Here is a 23,801-nt window from a genome sequence, read left to right as displayed (position 1 = left end):
TTCACTCCCTTCCCAAAAGGAATCTCTGGAAAGAGATCTTAAATATGATTCTATTCACAAAAACTCAATAGAAGGTGTTTGTGTGTATTTTTTTTTTTTTTTAAGTTTCTGAGCTTTTTCTTTATCCTACTTTCTCGCTTACATATAAAAGCTTTCCAGTTATTAGGACTTTTATCATCATCATCATTACATAGTCCTGCTATCAGCTTTAAGCTTCAGGCTGGCTTTTAGAAATTGCCAGTAGGATAAGACATTAATGATAACGAAGGTAAAGCATTTTAAATTAAGCTCTCTGGGAGCGTATTTTTATCAATGAAATTTGTTGGTGAGAAATACGCCCTATGGTAGTTTAAGCCTCCAGCTATTTCCATTTGCAGAATGTGATGTGTTATGTAAAACAATAAGCTGATGTCTGTATTTCTGTGTCTTCTTGTCTTAGATTGATGAAATGAACATTTATGGAAATACTGCACTTCACATTGCCTGTTACAATGGTCAGGATTCTGTTGTTAATGAGCTGATTGACTATGGTGCTAATGTAAATCAGCCTAATAATAACGGATTCACTCCCTTGCATTTTGCTGCTGCCTCCACTCATGGAGCACTGTGTCTTGAACTGCTAGTGAATAATGGGGCAGACGTTAACATTCAGGTAAAACTTGCATTTCAGCTCTTTGATTTTGCTTTATCCTGTTTTCCTTACATTAGGAGGCTGTGAACTGTAGTAACAAGTACAGCAAGGCTTTAAATCCTTGATAGAAGTAGAGTGATGCTTAGAATGCTAATCATTAAGCTGTTTGAATGAGGTTAACTTCCAGCAGAGGAGCTCTCAGTGCCTTGATAAATGTAATGGCAGCCTTAAACTCTGGGCCAGCCACTCCTCATAAACCACTAGTAGAATTTAGTCCCTGAAGCTCTGTGTTGACAGAGGCAATGGTGGTATGTCCAGGAACTATTCCTTTCTGGTGTTTTCCCTCCACCTGCAATATGGGTTTCATTAAACCTGTTTCTAACAAGTTTCTTTTGACTTTCCCGGGGAAGTAAGACCTTGAGAATGTTTGTTACATATTTTAGAGGCCTGAGTTTAAAAAGCATGATTCTGCTTAGGTTATCTGAATTCTCTTGATAAAAGAGCAAGTGATACATCTTGGTGAACCTCAAAGGGACTTGCTAGAAAACTAAAATCTCTGAGTTTCTATAAGACTATGGCTACTTTAAACTGTGTGTATTCTAGTTTCTCATCTGTAAAACTGGTCTTCTAGCATTTAACACCTCTGTCAGGTCCCTTGAGATGAGCGGACAGTCAGTGCACTATTTAAACTCAGAATAATTGAAATGAAATTAGGAATTGTGCTCAGCAATAAATGCGAAACTCCTGTGCCAATAAATGTGAGTAGTGACGCAGGTACCTTCCCCTGTTATTTTCTCAGCTCCTCAGCTTTCCCAAGCTCGTTTTGTTTTCTCTAGATTCCAAAACATTTATCTCAACTCATTGTACTTTTCCTTGCATGTGTCTTCCCTGTTTTCTAATTGTACCTCAGCCCATTTCTGCTTATTGCTGCAGAACTGTTTTACTTACATGCTTATACTTCTTCATCACATACAGATTCAGTCCTATAGTCTTCAGAAGTCAGTGGAGGTTTTATCTGAAGAAAAGCTGTACGATGTTGAGCTGAGAAACTTCAAGTTGTTACCCCTACTTTACATGCTGAATGGTTGTTTTTACATTTTGTCTATTAGAGTAAGGATGGGAAGAGCCCGCTGCACATGACAGCTGTCCATGGGAGGTTCACGCGGTCACAGACCCTCATTCAGAATGGTGAGTTTTGGTGCCTGTTCAATACCTCTCCAAAAGTGTAGGCATTTTAGAGGTTGCAGTTTTCAGTTCTGACCCAGAATGCCAAAGGACTGTTCTGAGAGGTGTTCAACTCTCCGTCAAATTCTACTTGGAGCTGTATTGACATCTCTCATTCCACAGTGTCATAACAAGTGAAGATTTTGCTTCTTAACAAAATCCCATGTTCCTCCAGCTGACAGTGGTCCAGCTGATCTGTTGTGATTCTTAACCTGAAAACAAGAGTTCAAAGCTGTGGCATTCTATCTGATGACAGAAAGGCACAACAAACTTTCCAAAATGCTTTAAAGAGTAAGAAAACTAAAAGTTTCTAACTGTCCTCCCCTGGGAGCTGTGGTGTTCATAGAGTTCACACCATTTTCTCTCTCCTATCACTCAGCAGCTGTACTTCCCTCACCTCCTTTAGTTCTGTATCTTGCTGCTGTCTTCACTGTGTGAACACTTACTTATTCACTAAGCGACGAATAAATATTCTGGAGGGTGGACCAGCACCACCCTGTTTTTTCTAGCATAGCCAGGAACAGATTTCAGGATTCCGGATTACCTGTCAAATTCATTAAGTATCTCTTTTGTCCAAGCATATAACATATTGTTGTTGGAGATCTGGCAGAGACCTGGTTCTGACTGACAGAGGTGGCTAGAACTGATTGTTTACTTATGCTTCCTAGCTTTGGCTGTTATACGAGACAGGACAGTCTGGGTTTTCTGTTTCTTTTGTTTTGTTTTGTTTTATTTTTTAACTACAATTCCAAACTTGTAACCTAATTTAACTGCTGTATCCCTTGATAGAGCTACTCTGTGTGAGATGTTTAAGAAGTCTGAAAAGTTAGGCTGTAAATGCAAGGGTGCTTACATGTACAGAAGACTGTGTTTTAAACAGAAGCCTTCAGTAGGTCATGCTTCCTTCAGGTTGTCATACAACTTACTGCCCTATCTATTCCTGGATAAATAAAATAGTAATAAAAAAATGAGTTTGGGCAAGCGGAAAGAAAATGCAGTTTAGTGTTGTTTAGAGTTGTTTAGTGAAAGATGCTCTCTGACTTAATGGTTGTTGTTTGCTTTGTGTTGGATCTGTGTGTGAAAAGATTGGCAGTTCTTCATCTGTCCTTCAGCCGCTCTACTCTTCTTCAAGTTACTTTGTTTTTGATTTTCTTTCTTTGTTCGTCGCCCCTCTAATTTTAGTTTTGTACACACATCTGATTGCGAGTGAATCTATGCCTTGTCGCCATGGGATATTGTGGAAGAGAGAAATGTCAATGATTTAAAGAAATGCAACTTTATCCTATAGTACTTAGTGAACTGGGTAAAAACATCTCAATTTCTGGCTGCTGTTTCTGAGTTTTGGAGGAAGTTGGCCTACCTTAAAATTATGAAATTGGAAGCATGATACCTATCTTTAAAAATGGGCAAAAAGGGAAGCTGGAAAACTTTATATATGTCAGCCAAAAATTCTGAAAGGAATGAATAAACAGACTTTTTGAGTACTTAAGGAGGGCGTAGGCAATATCTGCTATAGCTTCCACAAGAGTGAAGTATGCTGAAACATAGTTCTCTTCTACAGGAGGGCAATGGGCTTTGTGAATATAGCACAGTCCTCTGACTTTTCTGTGGGCAGGTAATGATCATGGAGACCTCCCTCTATGGATGGAGACTCCACCCCAGGGAAGGAATCTGTTATGGCATTTCACTGAACTTTATTTACAATTAGAAAATTTTGTATAGTTCTTTAGTACGACTTTTTTTATTTTTTTCTATGGCCTGTTATCTCCTGTGTGGTGGAAATGCAGTAAATCTTACCGTATCCTCATTTTAGCAAGACTTTTAAATACTTTCCTGAAGTATTATCACAGCAAACAAGTGGAGTATAGTCTAGATGAAAATATTACTGTGTGGGTGTGTAACTGGTTGAAAAACTAAGACATTAATAATAAATGTAAGGTGTAATGAAGAGAATTTTGAGTTTCTCTCCAGTGTCTAGTACTATTCAGTATTTTCATTATCAGCTTGAATGGTGGAATAGAAAATGTGCTTTTAGTGTTTGGAGAAAGCATGAAGTTGGGAGAGACTTTTAGTTTGGCAGAAGGTGGAGTGAGAATTTGAAATGATCCTGTACAGCTGGAGGAAGAAGTTATAATGCAAGTGAAGCAAAGGAGAGATAGCACATACAGGCAGGAATATCAGTTACACAAATACAGAATGGCAGCAGCCAGGTGAGTGGCATTTCCTCAAGAACTGATCTGGGGTTTATAGCGCATCAGAAGCTGAACACAAGTCAAGTCAACAATGTCTTGGTGTTGCCAGCTTAAAAAAAAAAAAGAGACAGAGAGAGAAAAAAAACAAAACACCACCACCACCAAAAACAACAAAAAATGTGCAACATACAGGAGTATATAGGTATACAGCACAGCCAGAAGGCGTAAAGTGATTAATCCTTTGCTCAGCTCAGAATTGGTAGGCATCAGCTGTAGTACGGTTTTTGGCTTTTGACATTTTCCTTCCAGAAGGATGTGGGCCAGCTGTAGAAAACTGGGGGAAGGATGAGAATGGTTGGAGTGCAGCAAATCTGATCTGCAAGGAGAGACTGAAAAAATGAGGGTTGCGTGGTCCAAAAAGGAAAACAAGGGCTTGATAGGAATCTTTGCATGGGCCAAAAGCTGCAGTAGAGAAGAGATAAAACACGAGATGACAGGCTTAAACTGCAACAGGAAATGTTCTGTTTAAGCCCTGTGTAGTAATTTCTGATGATTAAATATAGGGCAAGAAAATGTTGAAACAGGTTGTGTGGAGTTCTGCGGAGTGTCAGTCTGCGGAGGTCTCACAGGTTGGTTAGGCAGATGTTGGTCAGCAAGATCACAAAGAATAACCTGAACTGCTGACTAGACCTCCTGAAGTCCCTTCTTACCCTTTTATATCCCATGGAGAAATCCTTGAGTTCTTAAACACAACAGGACAAATGCAGCCTCCACCTCAGGATGGGGGCTGATGTTCTGCTAGGTAGAGCTGAGCAGATGTACCAAGGAAAAGGTGATTGTGCTGTTCCCTGGCAGCTGCTCTCAGCCCCTGTTAAACACAGAGCAGTCTATTTTTGTTGTAAGACACAGAAAAGGCACACAAAACAATTGTAGTTTGCAATGTGTTCCTTTTGGTCTTTTTAAATGATCTGTTTAACATTGACGCCTTATAGGTAAGGTTCAGTGGCAATGTGTTAACAAATCATTATGCAATTTCAGCAGTTTATTCTTTTACTTTAATAGGAGGCATGTGTTTGTACCTTTAGGTGAGCAGCAAGTCTGAATCATGTTCTTTGCCCGTTGTATGTCATCCCATGCACCTGTCTGTTCCCCGCCACTGAAGTTACGGAGGTGAAAGCACTTCAGGCAGACCACATGCAGTGCCAGTGGCTGCCTGGGCCACATGTGCCAGTTCTTGGTCTATGAAGTTCAGTCGCCTGGTTATGCTTCATTCACTAGGGAGAAATATTTTTTGTGGTCACTAGTCCACACTTAATCTTTTGGTGTTAAACTGTATGAAAATGTCTTTTGCAGGAGGGGAAATCGACTGTGTTGATAAGGACGGTAACACTCCTCTGCACGTGGCTGCAAGATATGGACATGAGCTTTTGATTAACACCCTCATAACCAGTGGAGCTGATACTGCCAAGTAGGTGGCTGAGATGGAGCTGCTTCCAAAGGTTGAGTGCTATGTCCAGTGCCAGGAACCACAGTTACTCCTCAGTTCCTGAAGTATGGAGGCTAAAATGGATAAATGTATTTGTACTACACTTCAATGGGTGACAAGGGACTGAAGTATGAATGGTGGTGCAGGTGGAAGGGAAGGGAAGGAAGCCCTGCTAAGCTCTTATTTTGCACAGTTATGTGGTTTCAGGTAGTGCAAGTACTGCTTTTTCCTGAAGCTTTGATGTGGCACATGGACATAAAACATACATGAAGGATGTATGTATAAAGTGTATAAAGTGTATCTTGATCACAGGTGTTCCAGCAGAAATGTAGCAAAGAGTTTGTATAGGAAACATCATTGAAGGCACTTGAGTTTTTTTTCCAAAGGGAACTGTATGCATATTCCCTAGAATTTAAGTTAATCTAATTTAGCCTACACCATGACTATTCTGTTATTTCATAACTTTTGATATGCCATAGGATAATCAATAGAATTGCAGTATTGCAAAGCAGATGTTACTAAGCCTGATCTCAGTATAACTGTAGAGCTTGCCTTGATTTTGCATGGTTTCTGATAGCCAGATGGCTGAAATAATAGAACTGATTTTATTTGATTCGTGGGGCTTTTTTGAATAGAGGGGTAATGACTTGAAATTGGACACAAATTTCTAAACGTTGTTAGTGTTTTCTGCTTCAGTTCAGCTATTTTTTTTCCTTTTTCTCTTCTTTTTTTCTTATTTTTTTTCTCTCTTGTACTTGTGTCAAGACTGCACCCACAATAGACAGTTATTATAGCCCCAAACATTGGGAGGTGCTTGATTTTTAAGAGTTGAGTATTCATAATTTATGTTCAGGTTCTTGTAGTCCATCAAAAAGAAAACAGCAAACCTGAAGGTAAACAAAGGGGTTTAAAAACAGAGTAATATCATGCCATGAGAGATACCTATACTGGGTGTTTTTAGCAGATTCTAATTACATAAATATGTTTTCAGCTATTAGCTGCACGTCTCCAAAATAAAATTTAAGAGTCTTCCACCTAGAATGCACTGTAGAAATGAATGACTCCTATTGACTTACCTTCTTAGAAAAACCTGATTGCAGATGTAATGGTGCTGGTTTTAGTTTTGAAAATACTTGCAGCTCTTTCTGTTTGCTTGCTTGAGCATGTTAAAGGAAGTGACACTTCTGCCTACGTTCATATATCAAATATGACTGTCGCCATGCAATCTCAGAAGGTGGAACATATCTTCAGTTGTCATGGGTAATGAATTTCCACAGGCTTCAGCTAATGTTACTGGATTCTGTTAACACAGCCAATGTGAAGATCTTGGTGTCTAAATAGATGTGCATTTTTGCTAGCTCTTTTGACAGTACAGTATGTCTCAGTCTGCCTCTTTTTTTGAAGCTTCAGGGTAAAATGAGGTGCTATGGGATAGCCCCTCTTGGACTCAAGGTTATCCAGTTAGAAATTTCTATTTTGCACTTGGGTGACTTGAATATTGATCAAATAAATTACATCTACCAGCACCAGAAATAAGTGAAGTTCGATAACCAGAGATACCAGGCAGACCCAAGTGATGCTGTTGTGCTCAACGAGAGGAGTGAGGAGCGTTGAAACACTGGAAATGGGCTTTTATATGTATTGCGTGTGAATAGCTCTGGCTGAGCTCCCCAAACTGGTTTTGAAAGAGAGAATTCAATGTGTTAGCAACAACTGCAAACAGCTCAGTCAGTCTTTGAGGCAACTGCATTTTAAGGAGAGAGTGTGTAAGTGATGGGAGGAACCCGTGTGAACAGTGTTGTAGAAGTGTGACTGGCTAGCAGATGTGCAGAGTGTATTTTGATGGAAACTAGCCAAAACATGTGCTGGGTGGAAATCTGGACCTAAAAGAAGAAAAATATTGCTTGAGATAGCTAGATGGAGGAGGAGATGGAGGGAAATGGGTGTAGAAGCAATGTCGATACGGAATGTCCAATGTTCGCTTAATTAAATGAGTCCACAGCTAAAAAAATGCAACCTGCTTATACAGATGCAGCAGCTTGATGAAGCTTGTGCTGCTTCCTTTTAAAGAACAGACTGATAGATCGTCTTTTAAGAGATTTAATCCATCATGTACAAAATGGTGCTGGCAAAAGAATATTTGTGCAGCACCTCAGGTCACTCTTTAATGTAGTGAAGCAGCAAGGAAGACAAATGTAACGTGAAGAAAGAGGAAGGATGGGCCTGTGGATTCTGGAAGGAATGAGGTTGTTTAATGCAAGCTCAAATTTGTTAAATGCACATGTATAAAATTTTGAAGAGAATAAGATATGCTTATAAATATCCAACCACTTATTTATCTAAAGCATGATAAACAATTATGATTTATGGTGAATCTTGCAGGGGAAAAAAAAGTTCCTTTGTCTTTGTTCTGGGTCTAAAATCCTCTTCCATGAGGTGATCACTCTCAGTCATCTGTCAGTTGTTTTACAGAGAAGAATCCATCTGCTGTTGTTCAAGAGTTTGTCATTTTTCAAAAACATATTGGCTGGAGCAGTCAGGAGATAATAATCTTGTTGAGATAGTTGGTTACACAGGCTCTGTGTTTATATGCACTTGGAGGACTGCTTAATGGTATTTCTAGAATAACAAGATGGTAATCGCAAATCAGTGCTCAATGACAGAAGCCAAGATACCCAAACCAGAAGTCTTCTAAGGCATGTGGCATGGTTAGGGTCTGAACTGGGACGATTTGCTGATGTTAATAAAAGCTGCTGAGTGTTCGGCTTGTTTAAGAACTATGTGGTTGCCTGATAAAGATTTAGCATGAAGATAGGTGTCTACTTTTTTTGTTTTGTTTTTGTAACCCAGTATGTCTGCTCAGAGGAGATTATAGTGTAGTTGAAAAGGAGGGTTATGTATTGGGGGGGGGGGGGAGTGAAAGAGCATGTGATGACAGTAGCTGGAGCAAACAGGATTAGATGATTAGTTATTAGGATGTGGGAGGAAAACCCTAAGTGTCATGGCACCCTAAAGGAAAATGTGAAAAAGAATCACTGGTCATACTATCCCCAGGGGAGAGGGAAGAATGGGAGGCTTTGAAAACCCAAGCAAGAGTTATCTAAGGGATGTTTACTGCAGTAAAAATGGATTTCAGAAATAATACTAAAAAGCTTTTGGTGTTTACTTTTACCCCTCAGAATGGCCACTGTGGTATGTTTAGCTGATGCAGAAATACGTGCATCCCATGCTGGGAGATTGATTCTTAGCAGTGTCTCCTCCCTTGCTTTCTCCTTTACCTTAGCTTTCATCTCCCGTTTTTAGAATCCTTCCTACCACATTCTGTTCAAAGCATAATGCCAAGATTTTTCTGTATCAGAATATTTTTAACTCCTGAGAAGGATGGTAAGGAAATACAGATAAAATTATCAAGGCAGGAAGAATTTTCCTTAAAAAGGATCAAACACGCTGCCTTCGTGGAAAGACCTTTTCATGTGCTGTGTTTGTACGCCACCTGTATTGTTACATGACCTCATCTAATGAGGCTGTTGTGCCTTTCAGGTGTGGGATCCACAACATGTTCCCTCTACACCTAGCAGCCCTGAATGCTCACTCAGACTGCTGCAGGAAATTGTTGTCATCGGGTAAGTAAACCAAGGCAAGCGGCATCTGTGGAGCTCAGTAGTGTGCGTCCCTGCTGCCTACAGCCCCTTTATACCCATTGTTGTGAATTGTTCAAATGAAATACTTCCTGTGCTGCTGTCTAGTGTGGTGTATGGCTTTCCTAACAGCATGCTGGTAATTCCTTGCATCCTGTATTGTTCATACCCAAAGCCCTTTTCTCCTGGTAGGCAAAGAGAGTTTATATTAATTCACTTGGAAGAGGGAGAAAATTTAGGATGCTTTTCCAAATTTTAGGTATGCAAGACACCATTTTTTCCCCTCTCCTCAAAGAAGTAATAGAAAAAAATATCTCCTTATTAAGCCCACACTTGCACAGGTATTTGTATCTGTATCTTAGTTACAGCTAAAGTATGTTTCTGAATTTGGCCAAAGGCTGGCCAAAGTTCTGCACATGCAGGAGGGGAAATTAGTGAAGGTGTAGTTCATGGAGAGCAGTCCCAGCATCCTTACCACAGCCCAAAGCAGAAGCAGCAGGAGTCTGCTGACACAGCCTTTTCAAAAGAGGCAGTAATAAGCCAAATCCTAAATATTTTTTTTCTAGGCAAGGGGTTTTGTGAGTTTAAAAAACAAACAAAGAAACAAACAAAAACCCAATTAAAAAAAAAAAGAAACAAAAACCAACCAAGAAACACAAAAAAAACTAACAAGGATCATTTCTTTTTCCTAGAAAAGTATTTCATTACTCAACACACAAAATCTCCTATAACTACTTTTTTCCATAAGCTTGAATCACCTAAAGTATAAAAAAGTGTGAAAAATGATAATTCCCTACCACATTACAGTAAACCTAGGTATCTGTTGGTCTTGACCATCAGATCAGGAAGGGAAAGAAAGCTCTGGGTGACCACTGACAGGCTTGTAGTTTGGCCTTCTGCATCTTCATGACAATCCCTGCATGCTCCTGGAAGCCTCTTTCAAAAAACTAAACCTAAACCCACACACAATAGAAATTACCCTATTTCATGCTCAGGCTGACTCTGTAGCTTTTCTCATCTCTTCATGTTTTTCGTCTCCGTGTCCTGCTGTCATAGTTATCTCAATAAGTATCTAACTCCTGAATGCCTGTCATGTGGTTTTAAATAGGGATGTGGTGCAGAGCTGGATGCAGAACTAAATTCTTGTTGACTTCACAGCTCTTTTTATAGAGCTGCCAAAGTGGAGCAGCGGCTCACTGTTTCCGTGACAACCTCTTTCTGACTGTAGTTGCTTGCGTTCTGTTTTTTCTAACTAACTGATTTTTCTGTCTCTGCAATGTTTCTTGTGGTTTAACTAGGACAAAAGTATAGCATAGTGTCCTTGTTTAGTAATGAGCACGTGCTGTCTGCAGGCTTTGAAATAGACACCCCTGATAGTTTTGGAAGAACATGCCTCCACGCTGCCGCTGCAGGAGGGTGAGTAGTTGTGACTGTAGCTGTTACAAGTTATTTTGTGCTTTCATCGCAGATTTGGTGCAAGCCAGTTTGTCTGTGCAATCCACAGATGTCAAATTCTGGTCACTTGAGGTTGTATTTTGCCACTGCTCTCATGCACACATTGCTTGCAAAGCAAAGGAGGTGGTCTGAAAGGACTCCTCTAAAACAGGCAGCTGGGTTGTGACTGAAGCACAAGTTTCAGATGTAGGGTAAACCTTCCTTTTTGTGCCCCTGGGAAGACTGCCTCAGCTTTGGGTTGGAGTGCTGTGTACTCACCCAGATCGGTTTATTGCCATAAGAGTTGCTGAGGGCCAGTAGTGAGCAGAAAAGTGTCAGTTCCTAATGCAAAGCAGAAGGAGGAGAAGGAGCTGTGGCTCCTGGGATGCTGCTGGCAGGGCAGTTATTCCCAGCCTCCTCCACTGGACTGTATTCTTGCCTCAAAACACAACAGTGTCCTTGAGGCAGCAACCCTGGAGTCCAAATGCAGCTCTCCCTTCCAATTTTCAGGTACAAGTTCAGAAGTTCCTAAAACAACAACACAAAAATCACCAAATCAGAAAGCCAAAGTCTTTCAGAATGATGCATTCCTGATGAATGCTGGGAGCATGACATGAAAACAAATTAAAACTGAAATACCTCAATTTATGTTGTAAATGTAGCATCCAGTTAGTTTAAATGCTTCCAAATAATTGTCAGTGGAGCTCTGTGAAGTTAACCTAGCAAAAGGATAAAACATTTGGCAAGCATTGAGTTTTGACTCTTCTTTGGAGGACTATGGCTCAGAAAACAGCTGAAATGGAGCCTTGGCTAGAACCCAGTCTGCATTCTCTAAGATTTTAGCAAGCAGAAATGGTCATCCATGGTGAATACTGGGTGATCTTTCAGGAAGTTGCTTTTCTTCTTGGTGAATCAAAATAGATATATCACAAAATTCCCATAATTACAGACACCTAATGAAATTGATCTGAATGCCGTTTTTATAATTCTTATGGTATTTTTCTTGTTGATACTTGTCTCCTGTTATTAATAGAGGAGGTATGATTGTTGCTTGGATTGAAATTATTATAGTACGCTTCAGATGCTAGTCCTTCAATAAGGCTGCACTCCAAAAGAATAATAAAAACAACCTGGAAGTCCAAAAGAGAACGAAAGAGAGGCTTCATAAGAAGCAAAAGTAGTTTATGAAAATAAGTCATATTTTTCCAGTGGTTTACTACAGTTGTCATCACTAACAAGTCTTTTTATTTTTAGTATGTTGTGGTGACTGTTTTGAAGTTAGCAGTTTAGAGTAGGGCTGAACATATGCCAACATACCGCATCCCGCCATTTTTTCCCTGGAGCTGGAGCTATGCAAAAAGCATTTATTTTTTTTTTTCCCCTGACACATGCCTGTTTCTCCCATTACATTAATGGGAATTGTATGTATGTAGAAAACAACATACTTCAAAGGTCTGCTCATCTGGTTGTGAACAGAAATGATTTATTGCCCCTGTTAATGATAAAGAAGTCTTGGAAAGTGCTATGCTTCTTTACGTCACTTTCTGGCTTGGGGTCGTACATTTATTCTCCTAAATTACAAAATGTATCAAAATTTAGCTGCTATATTTTCTATTAAAAATCACCTGGCTTTAAATGACATGAAGAAGCTGTGTTGAATTCTTTGAACAGGTAAAAAAAAAAAAAAAAAAAAAAAACACAATGGAGCCCAACTCATCCACTTATATAAATTCAATTTAAATATGACAATCATTTTAAATACTTATGCCTCTTATTCAGCAATGCACTTAAAGACATGCTTAAATCTATTGTCAACAAATTATATGAAAATGAACCTAAAAGTAACTCTTGCAATTGAATCTCACTAAAGTAAGCAAGATTTTAGCACAGTGCTTACTGTTGAATGCTTTTCTAGAAGGGGGTGGATTTTGTTAAATGTCACCTCTTCATTATTAGACTGACATTTTATAAGCAATCAACAACTTTAAAAGCTCTCTCATAAAATAGCATTTCAGTGTGGGAAGCATTAGAGTACAACTCCCTTTGAAAATCTACAAACACACTGAATTCAGATCATATTTACTGCTTTTTCTTTGGAAAAAAAATATCTATTTTTCTTCTGCAGAAGAGAAGTCTGAGGTTTTCTAGAAACAAAGGAAATTGACTTTTAAACAGTCACTTTCTGTTTGCTGTGATTGAATTTCAGGTTGTAGTTGGCTGTACCCTGATATTGCAATGCAAATAGTACAATAGTAGAGTAACTTTTTCCCGTTCGGGGGTGGGGAGGCAATCAAGATGTAAGCTTCTGCTTTGTTTATGCTTTATTATTATTTTTTACTTCTCTTTTCAGTAATGTTGAATGTATAAAACTCTTGCAAAGCAGTGGAGCAGATTTTAATAAGAAGGACAAATGTGGGAGGTAAGTAAATTATGAGGTTAATTTAAAAAAAAAAAAAAAAGAAGAATCTAGCAGTCAATGAAGAAAGACCACCTCCATCTGGAAATTGTGTGTTCCAGGAAAAATGACAGTAAAATAAAGTAGGAGTTTGGCTTTCCCTACAGAACTGCTGCTACAGTTAGATGCCAGACAGGTGCAGACTTCATTATATACATAAAAGCCATCCCACCCTCTCAAGTTTTATGTTTTAAAAATATCACAGGTGTATTATTTTTTTCCCTTATTGCTTTTCTTATTGCCTGAATTCTTGTGCTGATGTGCCCAAGACAGCGCCCTCGTTATGATGGGAAGGATCGCTGCTATTTGACATGCTTCCTAAATTTTTTTCCCTTCCGTATGAAGTGTTGCTATGAGTGTTGCTATGCCAGGAATGGATGCAGAGATTTCACTCCTTGATTGCTGCAGAATCTCTCAAGCATTTTGTCATGTGATTTTTCGACAAGGCAGATGTTTTCCAAAGCAGGTTCCCTAAAACATAGGGGTGGAATTAGAGCAGGGGAAGAGCTGTAGCCAACCTAATAGCACCATTTGGTTTGGTACATTGTGTTTTGTGTGATAGCAGATTGTGCCATTACACATTTCTACAGCACTGCAGTGGCCATACAGCCCTGTAATGGGTACATTATCATCCACCCTCAGCTGTGGCAGGGAGGTGCCTAAGCACTGAACCTGGGTTTCCTGCTTCTTTGAAGCTGTAAATCATGATAGATATGCATGCATTTGCAGTTGCTTTAGATCAGTGAGGAAGGTGAATTCAAGTTAACTGTTTGATGACAGTAACTGTGTTTGAACTTAAGACACTGCAGAAATTCTCTGTAAATACTGCTGGGGTACCTGTTTTTCAGGCCTTGTCGTTATACTAACATAAATGAATTACAGCTGAAAGGTTCCAGCATGGCTCGGGCACTGTGGATGGTACTTCCTGGTAGAGAGACAGCAGTCATTATTATTCAGATCCTTTCAGTATATACCCAGTAGAAGTGTCAGATATGTAAAAAAAATAATAATAAAATTAAGATATTCTTCTGTCCCATTTATATGAGCCAGGTTCAAAAATGAACTATACTCTGTTTCTGTTTTGTTTTGTTTTGTTTTTTAAACAACTTCCACCAAATTGAAAGTAGATGATTTTAGGGGACAAATGAATTTAAATTAGTCAGTTAGGATTTTTGTGTAGCAGAGGGAGCCTTTGTGAGTTTCAGCCCTGCTGGAAGTTGTTCTGACAATGTGAGCTCTCTCTGAATGACATTCAGGCTTTGAAGTGGGTGTGCTGAGCATGTGTCATGCTGAATTTTCCTGCACAATGGATCTTTTCTTGGGCTTTGGAATTTGTCAGTGTGATGGGATCCCCCCACATCTCTGTCTGTGTCGCAGTCCACCTCTGGTGCTGCTCAGCCTGCCTATGCCAAGATGATTTTGGAGCTGTGTACAAACTGTAGTTTCATTGTCTGGAGCGGGGTTGCCTCCATGGGGTAATTCTGAGCAGCTGAAGCTAGTCAAAGTGAACAACTGGAGCTGAGCCTTGGCAGAGGCATGTTTAACTACTGAGACACATGTCCCCAGTCATGTTGAGCAGTGCTGCATAGCAGGTGGATTATCAGACTGCAGAGAAACCAAATTTAATTCCGTCCGATGGACAGAGAAGCTTTTAAAGCGTTGTCTGTGCATAATAAAAAATATAAAAGCATAGTAATGCTGTGCAAAGTCAGCCTTAAAAGAGAGTTTATATGTGTATTATTATATAAACAGGAAAAAAAAAAAGAAGGCAACTGTAAGGGAGGTGATAATAAAGCCTGGGTCAGTTGCTCTGTTCAGTTGGTACAGCCCTGCCTGTTGTAAAGTGTGTGGCAGATTCATTTCCAATTGTTTTTTCCTAAAAAGTCTACTTTTAAGTACTTTGAGATTGAAAAATCTTAGTCTGCTCCCATGTGGGAATATTTTTGAGACAGGAGAAACACATTGTGTGTCTCCAGACCATAGGTTTTGTTTTCTTTTTTGGGGATATTAGGAGAGGGATTTACTTTGGAGTTATAAAGTGGTGAGAACTATAACTGTGTTTTACATATGTGAGATATATATATAAAAATATACTTATATATACTTATAAATATTTCTCTTCTCATGGGCAGTCATCCCTACTAAATAAGATGCTGCGAGGGATGTCCTCCTCTTCTCTGCCTCCCAGCTGGAGGCACATAGTGGTGTATGCAGAGCAGCAGCAGCAGATCTCACTGGGAACAGGTTGTTTGCAAGATGCAGATTTTGGATCTCTTTGCCACTAGGCTTGGTAGGAGCACCAAAACTTCCTAATAACACAGTAATTTGTTCAATTTGCATAATTTTGCATTTCTTCAGAGGAACATAAGGTGCTGGTATTGACTTGCTGGAAATCTGTAGGAATACAGCAGTTAAGATTTATTGTTATCCCTGGCAGTGCATGCTGGAATATGAGGTAACAAATTGTCACTTGTGTTTCAGGACACCTTTGCACTATGCAGCTGCAAATTGTCATTTCCACTGTATTGAGACACTGGTGACAACCGGAGCCAATATTAACGAAACAGATGACTGGGGGCGCACCCCTTTGCACTATGCTGCTGCTTCTGACATGGACCGAAAGTAAGAGAACCTGTTTGTATTCTTTATTTAAAGTGTTTTGCCAAATCAGTGTCATTCTGCTCTCTTTGTGATGCTATGCCATTTGAACCAAAAAAAGGATTTTGTTAGCAAAGGAATTTCTCTCAGATACATGCGTAACTTCACATGGAATTGCTCTGACTATATGCCAGATCCGTAGATGATGCGGCATCTCAGCTCTACAGTTTACCTTTCATGTAACACACGGTTTTGCAGCCTCTCTGTCCTAATGAACTATTTTACAAACAGTCTGTCTTCTGTTTTCCTCTGTGTAGTTTCCTCACTAAAGGAAGCTCAGAGAGTTTTCCATATCTGCTCTGCAAGACCATCAGAAGGGGTGGGAGAAGGGGCAGCAGTAGGAGAGGTTTTCCCAGATATACTGCAGTGACAAACATCTGGCCATTCTGACAGACTTCTTGGCAAAGATGGGATAGCTCCTACCCGTCAGTCTCTCCACTGTCAGAGTTGCTAAAAACATTCACCCTCTCCAAATAGGCTGCTCTTTAGAGACTAAGAGGAGAGAGGCCTGGGGAACATCCTTTGGCAGAATGCAAAGCTGTTCTTTTGAGAAAAGTTTGGAAGGGGGAAAACAACTGCAAAACATAAAAATCCTGTGGTTACCGAATGCAGTTTCTGATTCCCAGTTAGCTGCATGTTCTCATAATCTCTTCCCAATAATATACCGTATAAAACAAGCCCAATTATCCTGTTAGCGCTTTCTTAAAATTGTTAGTGACCTCTACTTATTTTAGGCTATCCCATGCTTATCTACCTCTTTCCTTCAGACGCTAAGGAACTATTTTTTGGTTGCTAATATGCAGAGGTCTGAGTTAAAGGGGAAAAAAAAAGTGTGGTACATTCACAATAGAATACCACCTCAGAGCCACTTCAGACTTCTCCTTAACCTTGTGGTAGAGGTTTGGATACCATATAGGAGCATCAATAGCTTCCTTGTCATTTGCTTCATTTGCCATGACAATACTGATATTGAAAATGTCTTCCCTATCAACCTGAAACCTGAACAGTGCTGGGAAGAAGGCAGCAGGCTCTTCAAAGGACCGTTCTTGACATTACAAGCAGAGTAGTCTTACATGAAAGCTTTCAGCACCGATTGTTTCTAAATCTGTCTTGCTAGGGTGAGGTCTTACTCAGGACGTTGAGAATTGCAATTCAGTGTATGTTTTTCAGCTTCTGACTTTTTATAGGTGATGCTCCTGCATGTAAACAAGCTCTTGGTTAACTTAAGGATGTAGCTACTTCTATTGGTAACGGAAAAAATAAAATAAAAACGTAATTTAACCACATTCTGAACATTGGCCGGAATATGTGACCTTTATTTGCCCTCATAATCCAAACATAAATTGATTCTGATGTGGTGATGTTGTCTTATTAAATTTTCCAGTTTGAGATGTAGAAGTCTTGTTACATAGATGAAATGTTGTTTGCAGTCCATCATTTTATAGGACAGGGGTTTTTTTCTTCTAATTGACAAAGATCTCCTTAAGTCAGACAGTGTTAGTCCAAAGAATATTCAACATCATTTAACTTTGAGCATGGGCAGTTAATGAGCAGATAGAAGTCTTGGTGCAGCAAGGTAGTTGTACGGTTTCAGCTATTCTGGTAACTCTTTTTATTCATGGACTTCAAAAAATTACCCCTTCTGCAGTGGAAATCACAAAAGCATTTTCCTTAAACAGATTATTCAAGTTTCTGATTATGTGTTGTTTTGCCAGATCATGGCTTATTCCGTTCAGGGAATCCTATATCAGGATCTCACTGATTTTTAGTGACAGAAAGCAGATGCATACAGGGCTTTCATTTGTTACATGAGATGTTTGAAATACTGGTCAGTACACAGGTGTCTCCTAGGGCTTTTCTGAGCTTTGACCAACTGTCTTTATTCAACACAACACACGAGGACTATCCATGAGCTTAGAGTGTTAACATTCAGAGGAGGTTTTTTTTAACTGATAAATAAGTTTTCTTGAGTCAGTGCCCATCAGACAGACCCTGCATTTGTGGAACAATCCATTACTGTTAGCACCCACAGGAAGAATATAAAATCTCAATAATAGGAATGGAAAATAGCATGATAAGGAAAGAATGTACTGTTTTGCGTTGTGCAGAATCCAATTTGGAACATGTGTTTTACATAGGGATTGAAGTTAGCAAACAGTCCTCCTTACAGGCCTTTCAAGGTACTGATCTGCCCTGTTCACTGAAGTTTGGAAGCATGTGTTGGTCTTGGTGGCCAAGCAAATTCATAATCACAATCTGACTGTAAGGTCACAAATCACAATCTTCATCCATTTGACCGGGCAGCAGAGATGCCACAAATGATCCAGGTGTGCAGGAGTGTGAAGACATGCTGAGCTCTTAGAAGAATCTAAAGAATCTGACCAGGCATTTGAGAATCTGAGGTAACATCTCACGGTGTTGCCAAGATATTTCACAGAAAGTGAGGAGAGTCAGCAATGCAGCTAAAGCATATTCAAGATAGACTACTTCAGTATTAGTACCGAAAGTACCTAAAGGGCTCTGAATCTTTGATGTTACTAGCAAGTCATTGTAGGAAGCAGCAAGCTGTAGTAATCCTGAATTCCTCTCTGCAATGGGAACAGAACAGAACACACAACATTGCTGTAGGAGATATGGAAGGATTCTGGACAGTAATGAGCAAACCGTTTCTGATAGAAACCAGAATTTTCTTTCTTTTTCTTTTCTTTTTTTTTTCTTTTTGCATTGATTGGCAGGATGATAAACTGCCATGTTGTAGTTGTCTCCATTGCTTGCTGCAGACCCATGTAGCATGCTCATTAAATTTACATAAACTTATTTATTTATTTATTTATTTTTACTGTTGGCTGGAGAAGGTCAACTCCTTGCAGAGGAGATTGGGGATGGGTGGCAGACTGCATCAAGATCATTCATATTTTGAAAATAAGCTGCATTTTTCTGTTGTTTATGCTAAGAAGAAAGAATATTTTAGGTAACTCCCATGAAAATGCTGAAGAACTTGAAAGAGCCAGTGAGATGAAGGAAAAAGAAGCTGCGTTGTAAGTTTGGTGTCAATAAAGAAGTTAAACTTTGCTTCTGGAGAAAGCCACTGCTTTGCACTGCAGTTTACACTCTGCTTCTGCTCTTTCATTGCTCTGCTAAACAAAATGCTTGGCTTTAATGAGGGCTAACCTAAAGAAAAAAGCTCTCTGCTTTCCTCTGTGTGCATATTCCCTAATATTTCTGCTTCTGTGCTTGTTGCTCTTTTTTAATTGAAAATGCACTGCTTCAGTAATTTAATAATTCTTTAGCACCATGCATTGCCTTATTTTAATGCTTTGCACTGAGAGTGTGTGTTGCAAAGAGAAGTCAATCAATGGCTTCTTCAATTTATTTGCTTGGATTAACATTTTCACCTAGCTGCATATTGATTTTTTTAAAAAATACCCTTTTTCATATGGCAGCCATATATTCAATACAGATTACAAGAAAGTAATAGCAACAAAATGATAACATCTTGATGGAATAAGAAAAAATGTTAAGAGCTATGAAGAACGTACAGGATCCTTTGAAAAACACAATTTAAAAATGCTAACAAAGAGGAAAATACATTAATATACATACATACCAGGAAAGTAACTCAGCAAAGTCCAATTTTTCAGCTTGCCATAGTGTATAGCTGCAGGCCAATGCTGTGGTCTGTGAGATTTTGCATAAAATAGCAGCAGTTCTAGCTCTTCCAACTTAATTGTTTACATTATGGTACAGGATTGTGACTTTCAGGCTTTGTAATAGAAGACCAATTTGGAACCTAGAATAGCAGCAAAGGTTGGGTTTAAGATGGTTTTTAATGAATTGTTTTTATGATTGTTTTAAATCCCCACTCAAAAATGAGTGGGGATTTTCTGGTTAAAAAACTGGTGAATGTGGTGAAGAGGAAGGCAACCTGCAAATGATTTGAAGTGCGGTTCAAAACACAGAATTAACTGCCTGACTGCCTGTCTGCAGTGCCACTCCTGGCTGTAGTGAGGGCTAAGTCTGTTAAACAGAGTGAGTTAAACTCATGAATTGTTCACAGGTGTCTGGAGTTCCTTCTACAGAACGATGCCAATCCATCCATCCAAGACAAAGAGGGGTACAACACTGTGCATTACGCTGCTGCATATGGGCACCGGCAGTGTTTGGAACTGGTGAGTGCTCACACAGTTCAGAGATCTCTATCTGCTGATATATATATATAAACATACATGTGTGTGTGGGGGAGGTCCTATATGCTAGTATTGTGAACAGCCCCAAAGGTTACAATTTGAGTTTCTTAGATATTTACAATGCTGTGAAAACCTGCAATAAACTCAGGAAGGTGCAATAAACTCAAATCTATGCAACCAGGTGCATCTTAAAAACATGATCATCTTGATAATCCAGTCCTTGTTCAACAAGCTGGTGCTTAAATGTTGTCTTTGAGTGGAGCTCAAATTACTTTTAACTGTGGTCAAAATGTTCCTGGTGTATGTGCCATTAATATGGGATAGTTCCCACTGCATGATGCTGTGTGTCCTCCGTAGCTGCCACATTATCAGACTTGCAGACTGAGAGAGTAAATAGCTTTTGTTAGCTTCATACCTGCAATGCCTTTTAACCTGTAAAGAAATAATAGCAGCATTGTTAAAGGAACCATCATCAACCTTGTATGCCATGTGTCTGCTTTTTAGTTGTTGTATTTTCATTGTTGTTGCATCAGTCAGAAATTGCATCTCATAAGAAGCCAAAAATTTGGGAGATTTATTGTGTGGACTTATAGGAGTTTGATGGCTGTAAATAAATAAACAAATAGAAGTGTCATGAAAATGGATCTTAAGTGAACTGTCTGATATACAGGGAGATCCAACTCTTAATTGCTTTTTTTTAAAAAACAAACAAACAAACAAAAAAACCAACAAAACAACAAACTATAATTAGAAAATCATATAGAGATCCAGGCCTTAGTAAGACCACTGTGTGCTGTTTATTGTTTTATGTTGCTTGGTTCGTTCTTTGTTAAAGAGCCAAAGTACTTAATTATTGAGAAGGACTATTGTACGACACATGCTGCTTTCATACCACATGCATCAGTGCTGTCAGTTACTGCCACCTCTGGGGAAATCCTGCAGCTGTCCTACCCCAGGGTCACCAGCGCAAGGAACGGCTGACCTGCAGTTACACCAGGGCAGCCCTGGGTCACAATTGCAGGTGGGGTGCTAAGCCTTTTGAGCTCCCACCTGTGTGCACAAATATATTTAGGGCACTTAGGGTATCACAGCTGCTTTTTCGCTTGTGGCAGCCATTTGGCCTTTCCTTGTTTAGAGCCATCTCCTCTCACGTGATTCTGCCCATGGGGACGGAGCAATACTCTGCTGTGCCTGCTGTGGATTTGGAACAAAAGCAAATGCTCCCGGCATTTGAAGGATGTATATATAGTCTTCTCTGTGCAGTGTGCAAGCCTATGCTTGTATGCCCACAGCAATGTGTATCACAGCCTTACCCGTGTCTTATCACCAGATTCTTGCATGACTTGTGTGAGCAGAGCTCTCTCTAACAGTGTCTTTCAGCCTTCGGATCATAGTCCCTGTGTGCTGCTGGGTGCAGAGCAGGCACAGAGCAAGGTCTCCTCTCTTTTCTTATGCTTGCTCCTGGGCATGTTTTCTCACAACATATCTGTTATAGGCAATAACCTGCTATCAAGCTCCAGTGTTACTTAGGCATGCTAGACAAAAGGAAGAACTAGGAGTGCAGGATGTATCAGAGGTGTTGGGTTTTTCTTTAATTTTGAAGGGTGACGTGCAAACTGTGGGTGAGAGGCAGCAATGCAGCAAGTGCTCTATATTTGGACAGAGAAATTCAGTGTTTTTCCATGTTAATCCTCCCATAGTTGAGACTATGGCTGCAGTATTAAAAATGAAAGCATCATTTACAGAGCTAGAGCCATACAGCTGTTTTGTGTTTCTGTGTGAAAGAACATTGCTAGGGATTTTAGCTTTTTGTCTGCAAAGGACCACTTTGTGTACTAGCTTGTATACCTGAGGACCATGGGGTCCATCGGGATTATGATTTTGCCATTGGTATTTAGGGTTTGATAGGCAGCTCATTGTCTCTCTGGAATACAAAAGCTAGATGTATCAAAAAGTATTTGTGCTTGATCAGCAGCAGGACCAAGACTCATCTTTGCACCCACTGTCAGAGTAGCTGACTCTGTTTTTGCTCAATGAGCATTTGTCCCTTAGATCTAGGGAGTTACCAAGTCCCAAGTTTAGTATTTATTTATATTTGGTAACAGTGACTAACTAATTGATACAGACATCACATTTACATTGATTTTTTTTCTTCCCCTCATTGCTTTTATCCACAGTGGCAAAAAAGCTGGGACCAGCCTCAAAAGGTAATTTTGCTTTGAGCATATTTTCAGGTGTTCTTGCTCAAGGAACAGTGGTAGCCCAGCAACACTAATTCCAGTGTAAATATGTCTGTAGATAGGCAGACAGATTTTTTGTTTCGACTTCACACATTCAGTAACAGATAAATTGGTGTCCAAGTGCTAACTTTGAACCACTAATCTGTATCACAGGAACTCTGTCCTATGGAATACGCCTTTTGAAATATTTCCAATCTCTTCTACCCTGAAGAAGAGATTTTTCACGTAGGATTACTGAAATAAAAACATGTTTTTCACTGTCAAATGAACTTATTTTACTGTTTTATCACTTGGATAAACGTTTTTTAATTTATTACTGGCAACTTGTAGTCAAAAATATCTAAGAATTATCTTACCTTGTTCCACAAGAGTGTTCTATGTGTGCATAGAACTGTTACGGGAAGAAGAACATTTAAAATATGGAGCTTTAATTCTGATCAAAACTAAGGCAAAGTGGATGCAACACTGAGTTTGATTTTTATGAGTAATGGTTACTAGTACTTCTGTATATGCACGATACTGAACTACAGCAAAATGTTAATGAATTTTTCAGTGTTCTAGGACATGTCAAATGTATCAAAGAGCTGGTAAGACTAATTTTTTTTTCTCCTGACCTTCTGGTTTTTATAACAGGTACCTAAATTAACTTAAATAATTGATCACAAAAAAAATATCTGAAGAAGTCTCTAGTGGAGTTTCCTTAGCTAAGGATCTGATCTGTGCTTTAAGCACCATAACTTCCTAGCATGACAAAATATTTGCACCTTTGAGTACAGTTTGGGAAATTCTGGTTTACCTACAGAAAATTGTGGTTTCTGTGATACCAATATTTTGGGAGGAATTTAGGTAAATTTCTTTGTGGGGAGAGCAGAGGTATTAGGAGAAATAAGGATCAAGAGTGAAAAGGCCATATCCTTTGACCCAAAGAAGTAAGGTTTGTGTGTTCAACCACAGAGCCCGGTGCCAGAAGCGGTTTTCTTGAGGAGCTTTGGGTTGTCTGGGATGTTAGTGGGGCAGCTGCTCTGCAATGAATGACCTGATGTTGCTAAAAAGAGAAGAACGGAAGTAGATTCTTGAATTCTTTCTCCATCTGTAACAAGCCATTCCTAAAGGCTGAGTGGTGGGCATGTGTGCTTGTGAGCCAGTAAAACTCAGTCTCTCTCATCTGTTTTCGTGCTTCTAAAATATAACCTCATGTTTCTTTAGATTGGGACTGACTTCTTGGGTGCTCGGTAGTCAGGGATATTGGTCAAAGTTGCTGTCTGGTATGTTAGAGTTGATCACATCACCAGACTGCAGTAGTTTGGGGGGGGGGGGGAGTGTATGTTTCATTGAAACAATCTCTTATCACAAAATCCCTGTTGGTGTGGAAAGAGTGAAATGTAAATTGTAATTTCACATTAAACTGCAGTCTGGAGGGCCAGTCAGGCACTTTGCGCTGGTAAAAAATATATTCCTGTGCTATGTCAGGGCAAACAGAATTAAGTGTCTTTCTTCTGTGGTGAAATCTCTTCTCTGACTGTAAGAATTGATGGTTATTTTTCTTTTAATCTGCTCTTCTTTTTAGCAAAGCTACATTAGCAAATGAAATTCACTTTTTGCCTAACAGATATTGAACTGCCACAGGGGCTAATTCACTTGAGAATGGGAGGAGAG

General features: G+C 39.4%; 1 protein-coding gene across 7 annotated transcripts in view; it reads left to right on the top strand.

Annotated features, from left to right (window-relative positions):
• ANKRD44 (ankyrin repeat domain 44) overlaps positions 1–23,801 on the top strand; it is a 142,644-nt gene that overhangs the window by 86,945 nt on the left and 31,898 nt on the right. For 4 of the 7 annotated variants that reach the window (XM_068686581.1, XM_068686577.1, XM_068686579.1 and 1 more), the window contains exons 8-16: positions 440–652; positions 1,741–1,819; positions 5,401–5,515; positions 9,074–9,156; positions 10,524–10,587; positions 12,956–13,024; positions 15,542–15,682; positions 18,673–18,756; positions 19,776–19,887. In XM_068686581.1, the coding sequence (XP_068542682.1) occupies positions 440–652; positions 1,741–1,819; positions 5,401–5,515; positions 9,074–9,156; positions 10,524–10,587; positions 12,956–13,024; positions 15,542–15,682; positions 18,673–18,756; positions 19,776–19,887 (960 nt within the window). The remainder of the gene's footprint in view (positions 1–439; positions 653–1,740; positions 1,820–5,400; positions 5,516–9,073; positions 9,157–10,523; positions 10,588–12,955; positions 13,025–15,541; positions 15,683–18,672; positions 18,757–19,775; positions 19,888–23,801) is intronic. The other 3 variants (XM_068686580.1, XM_068686578.1, XM_068686575.1) reach the window with 1 other exon arrangement.

Source organism: Anas acuta, chromosome 6 (genome assembly GCF_963932015.1).
Source record: "Anas acuta chromosome 6, bAnaAcu1.1, whole genome shotgun sequence".
Lineage (NCBI taxonomy): Eukaryota > Metazoa > Chordata > Aves > Anseriformes > Anatidae > Anas > Anas acuta.
This window is presented reverse-complemented; position numbering and strand designations above follow the sequence as displayed.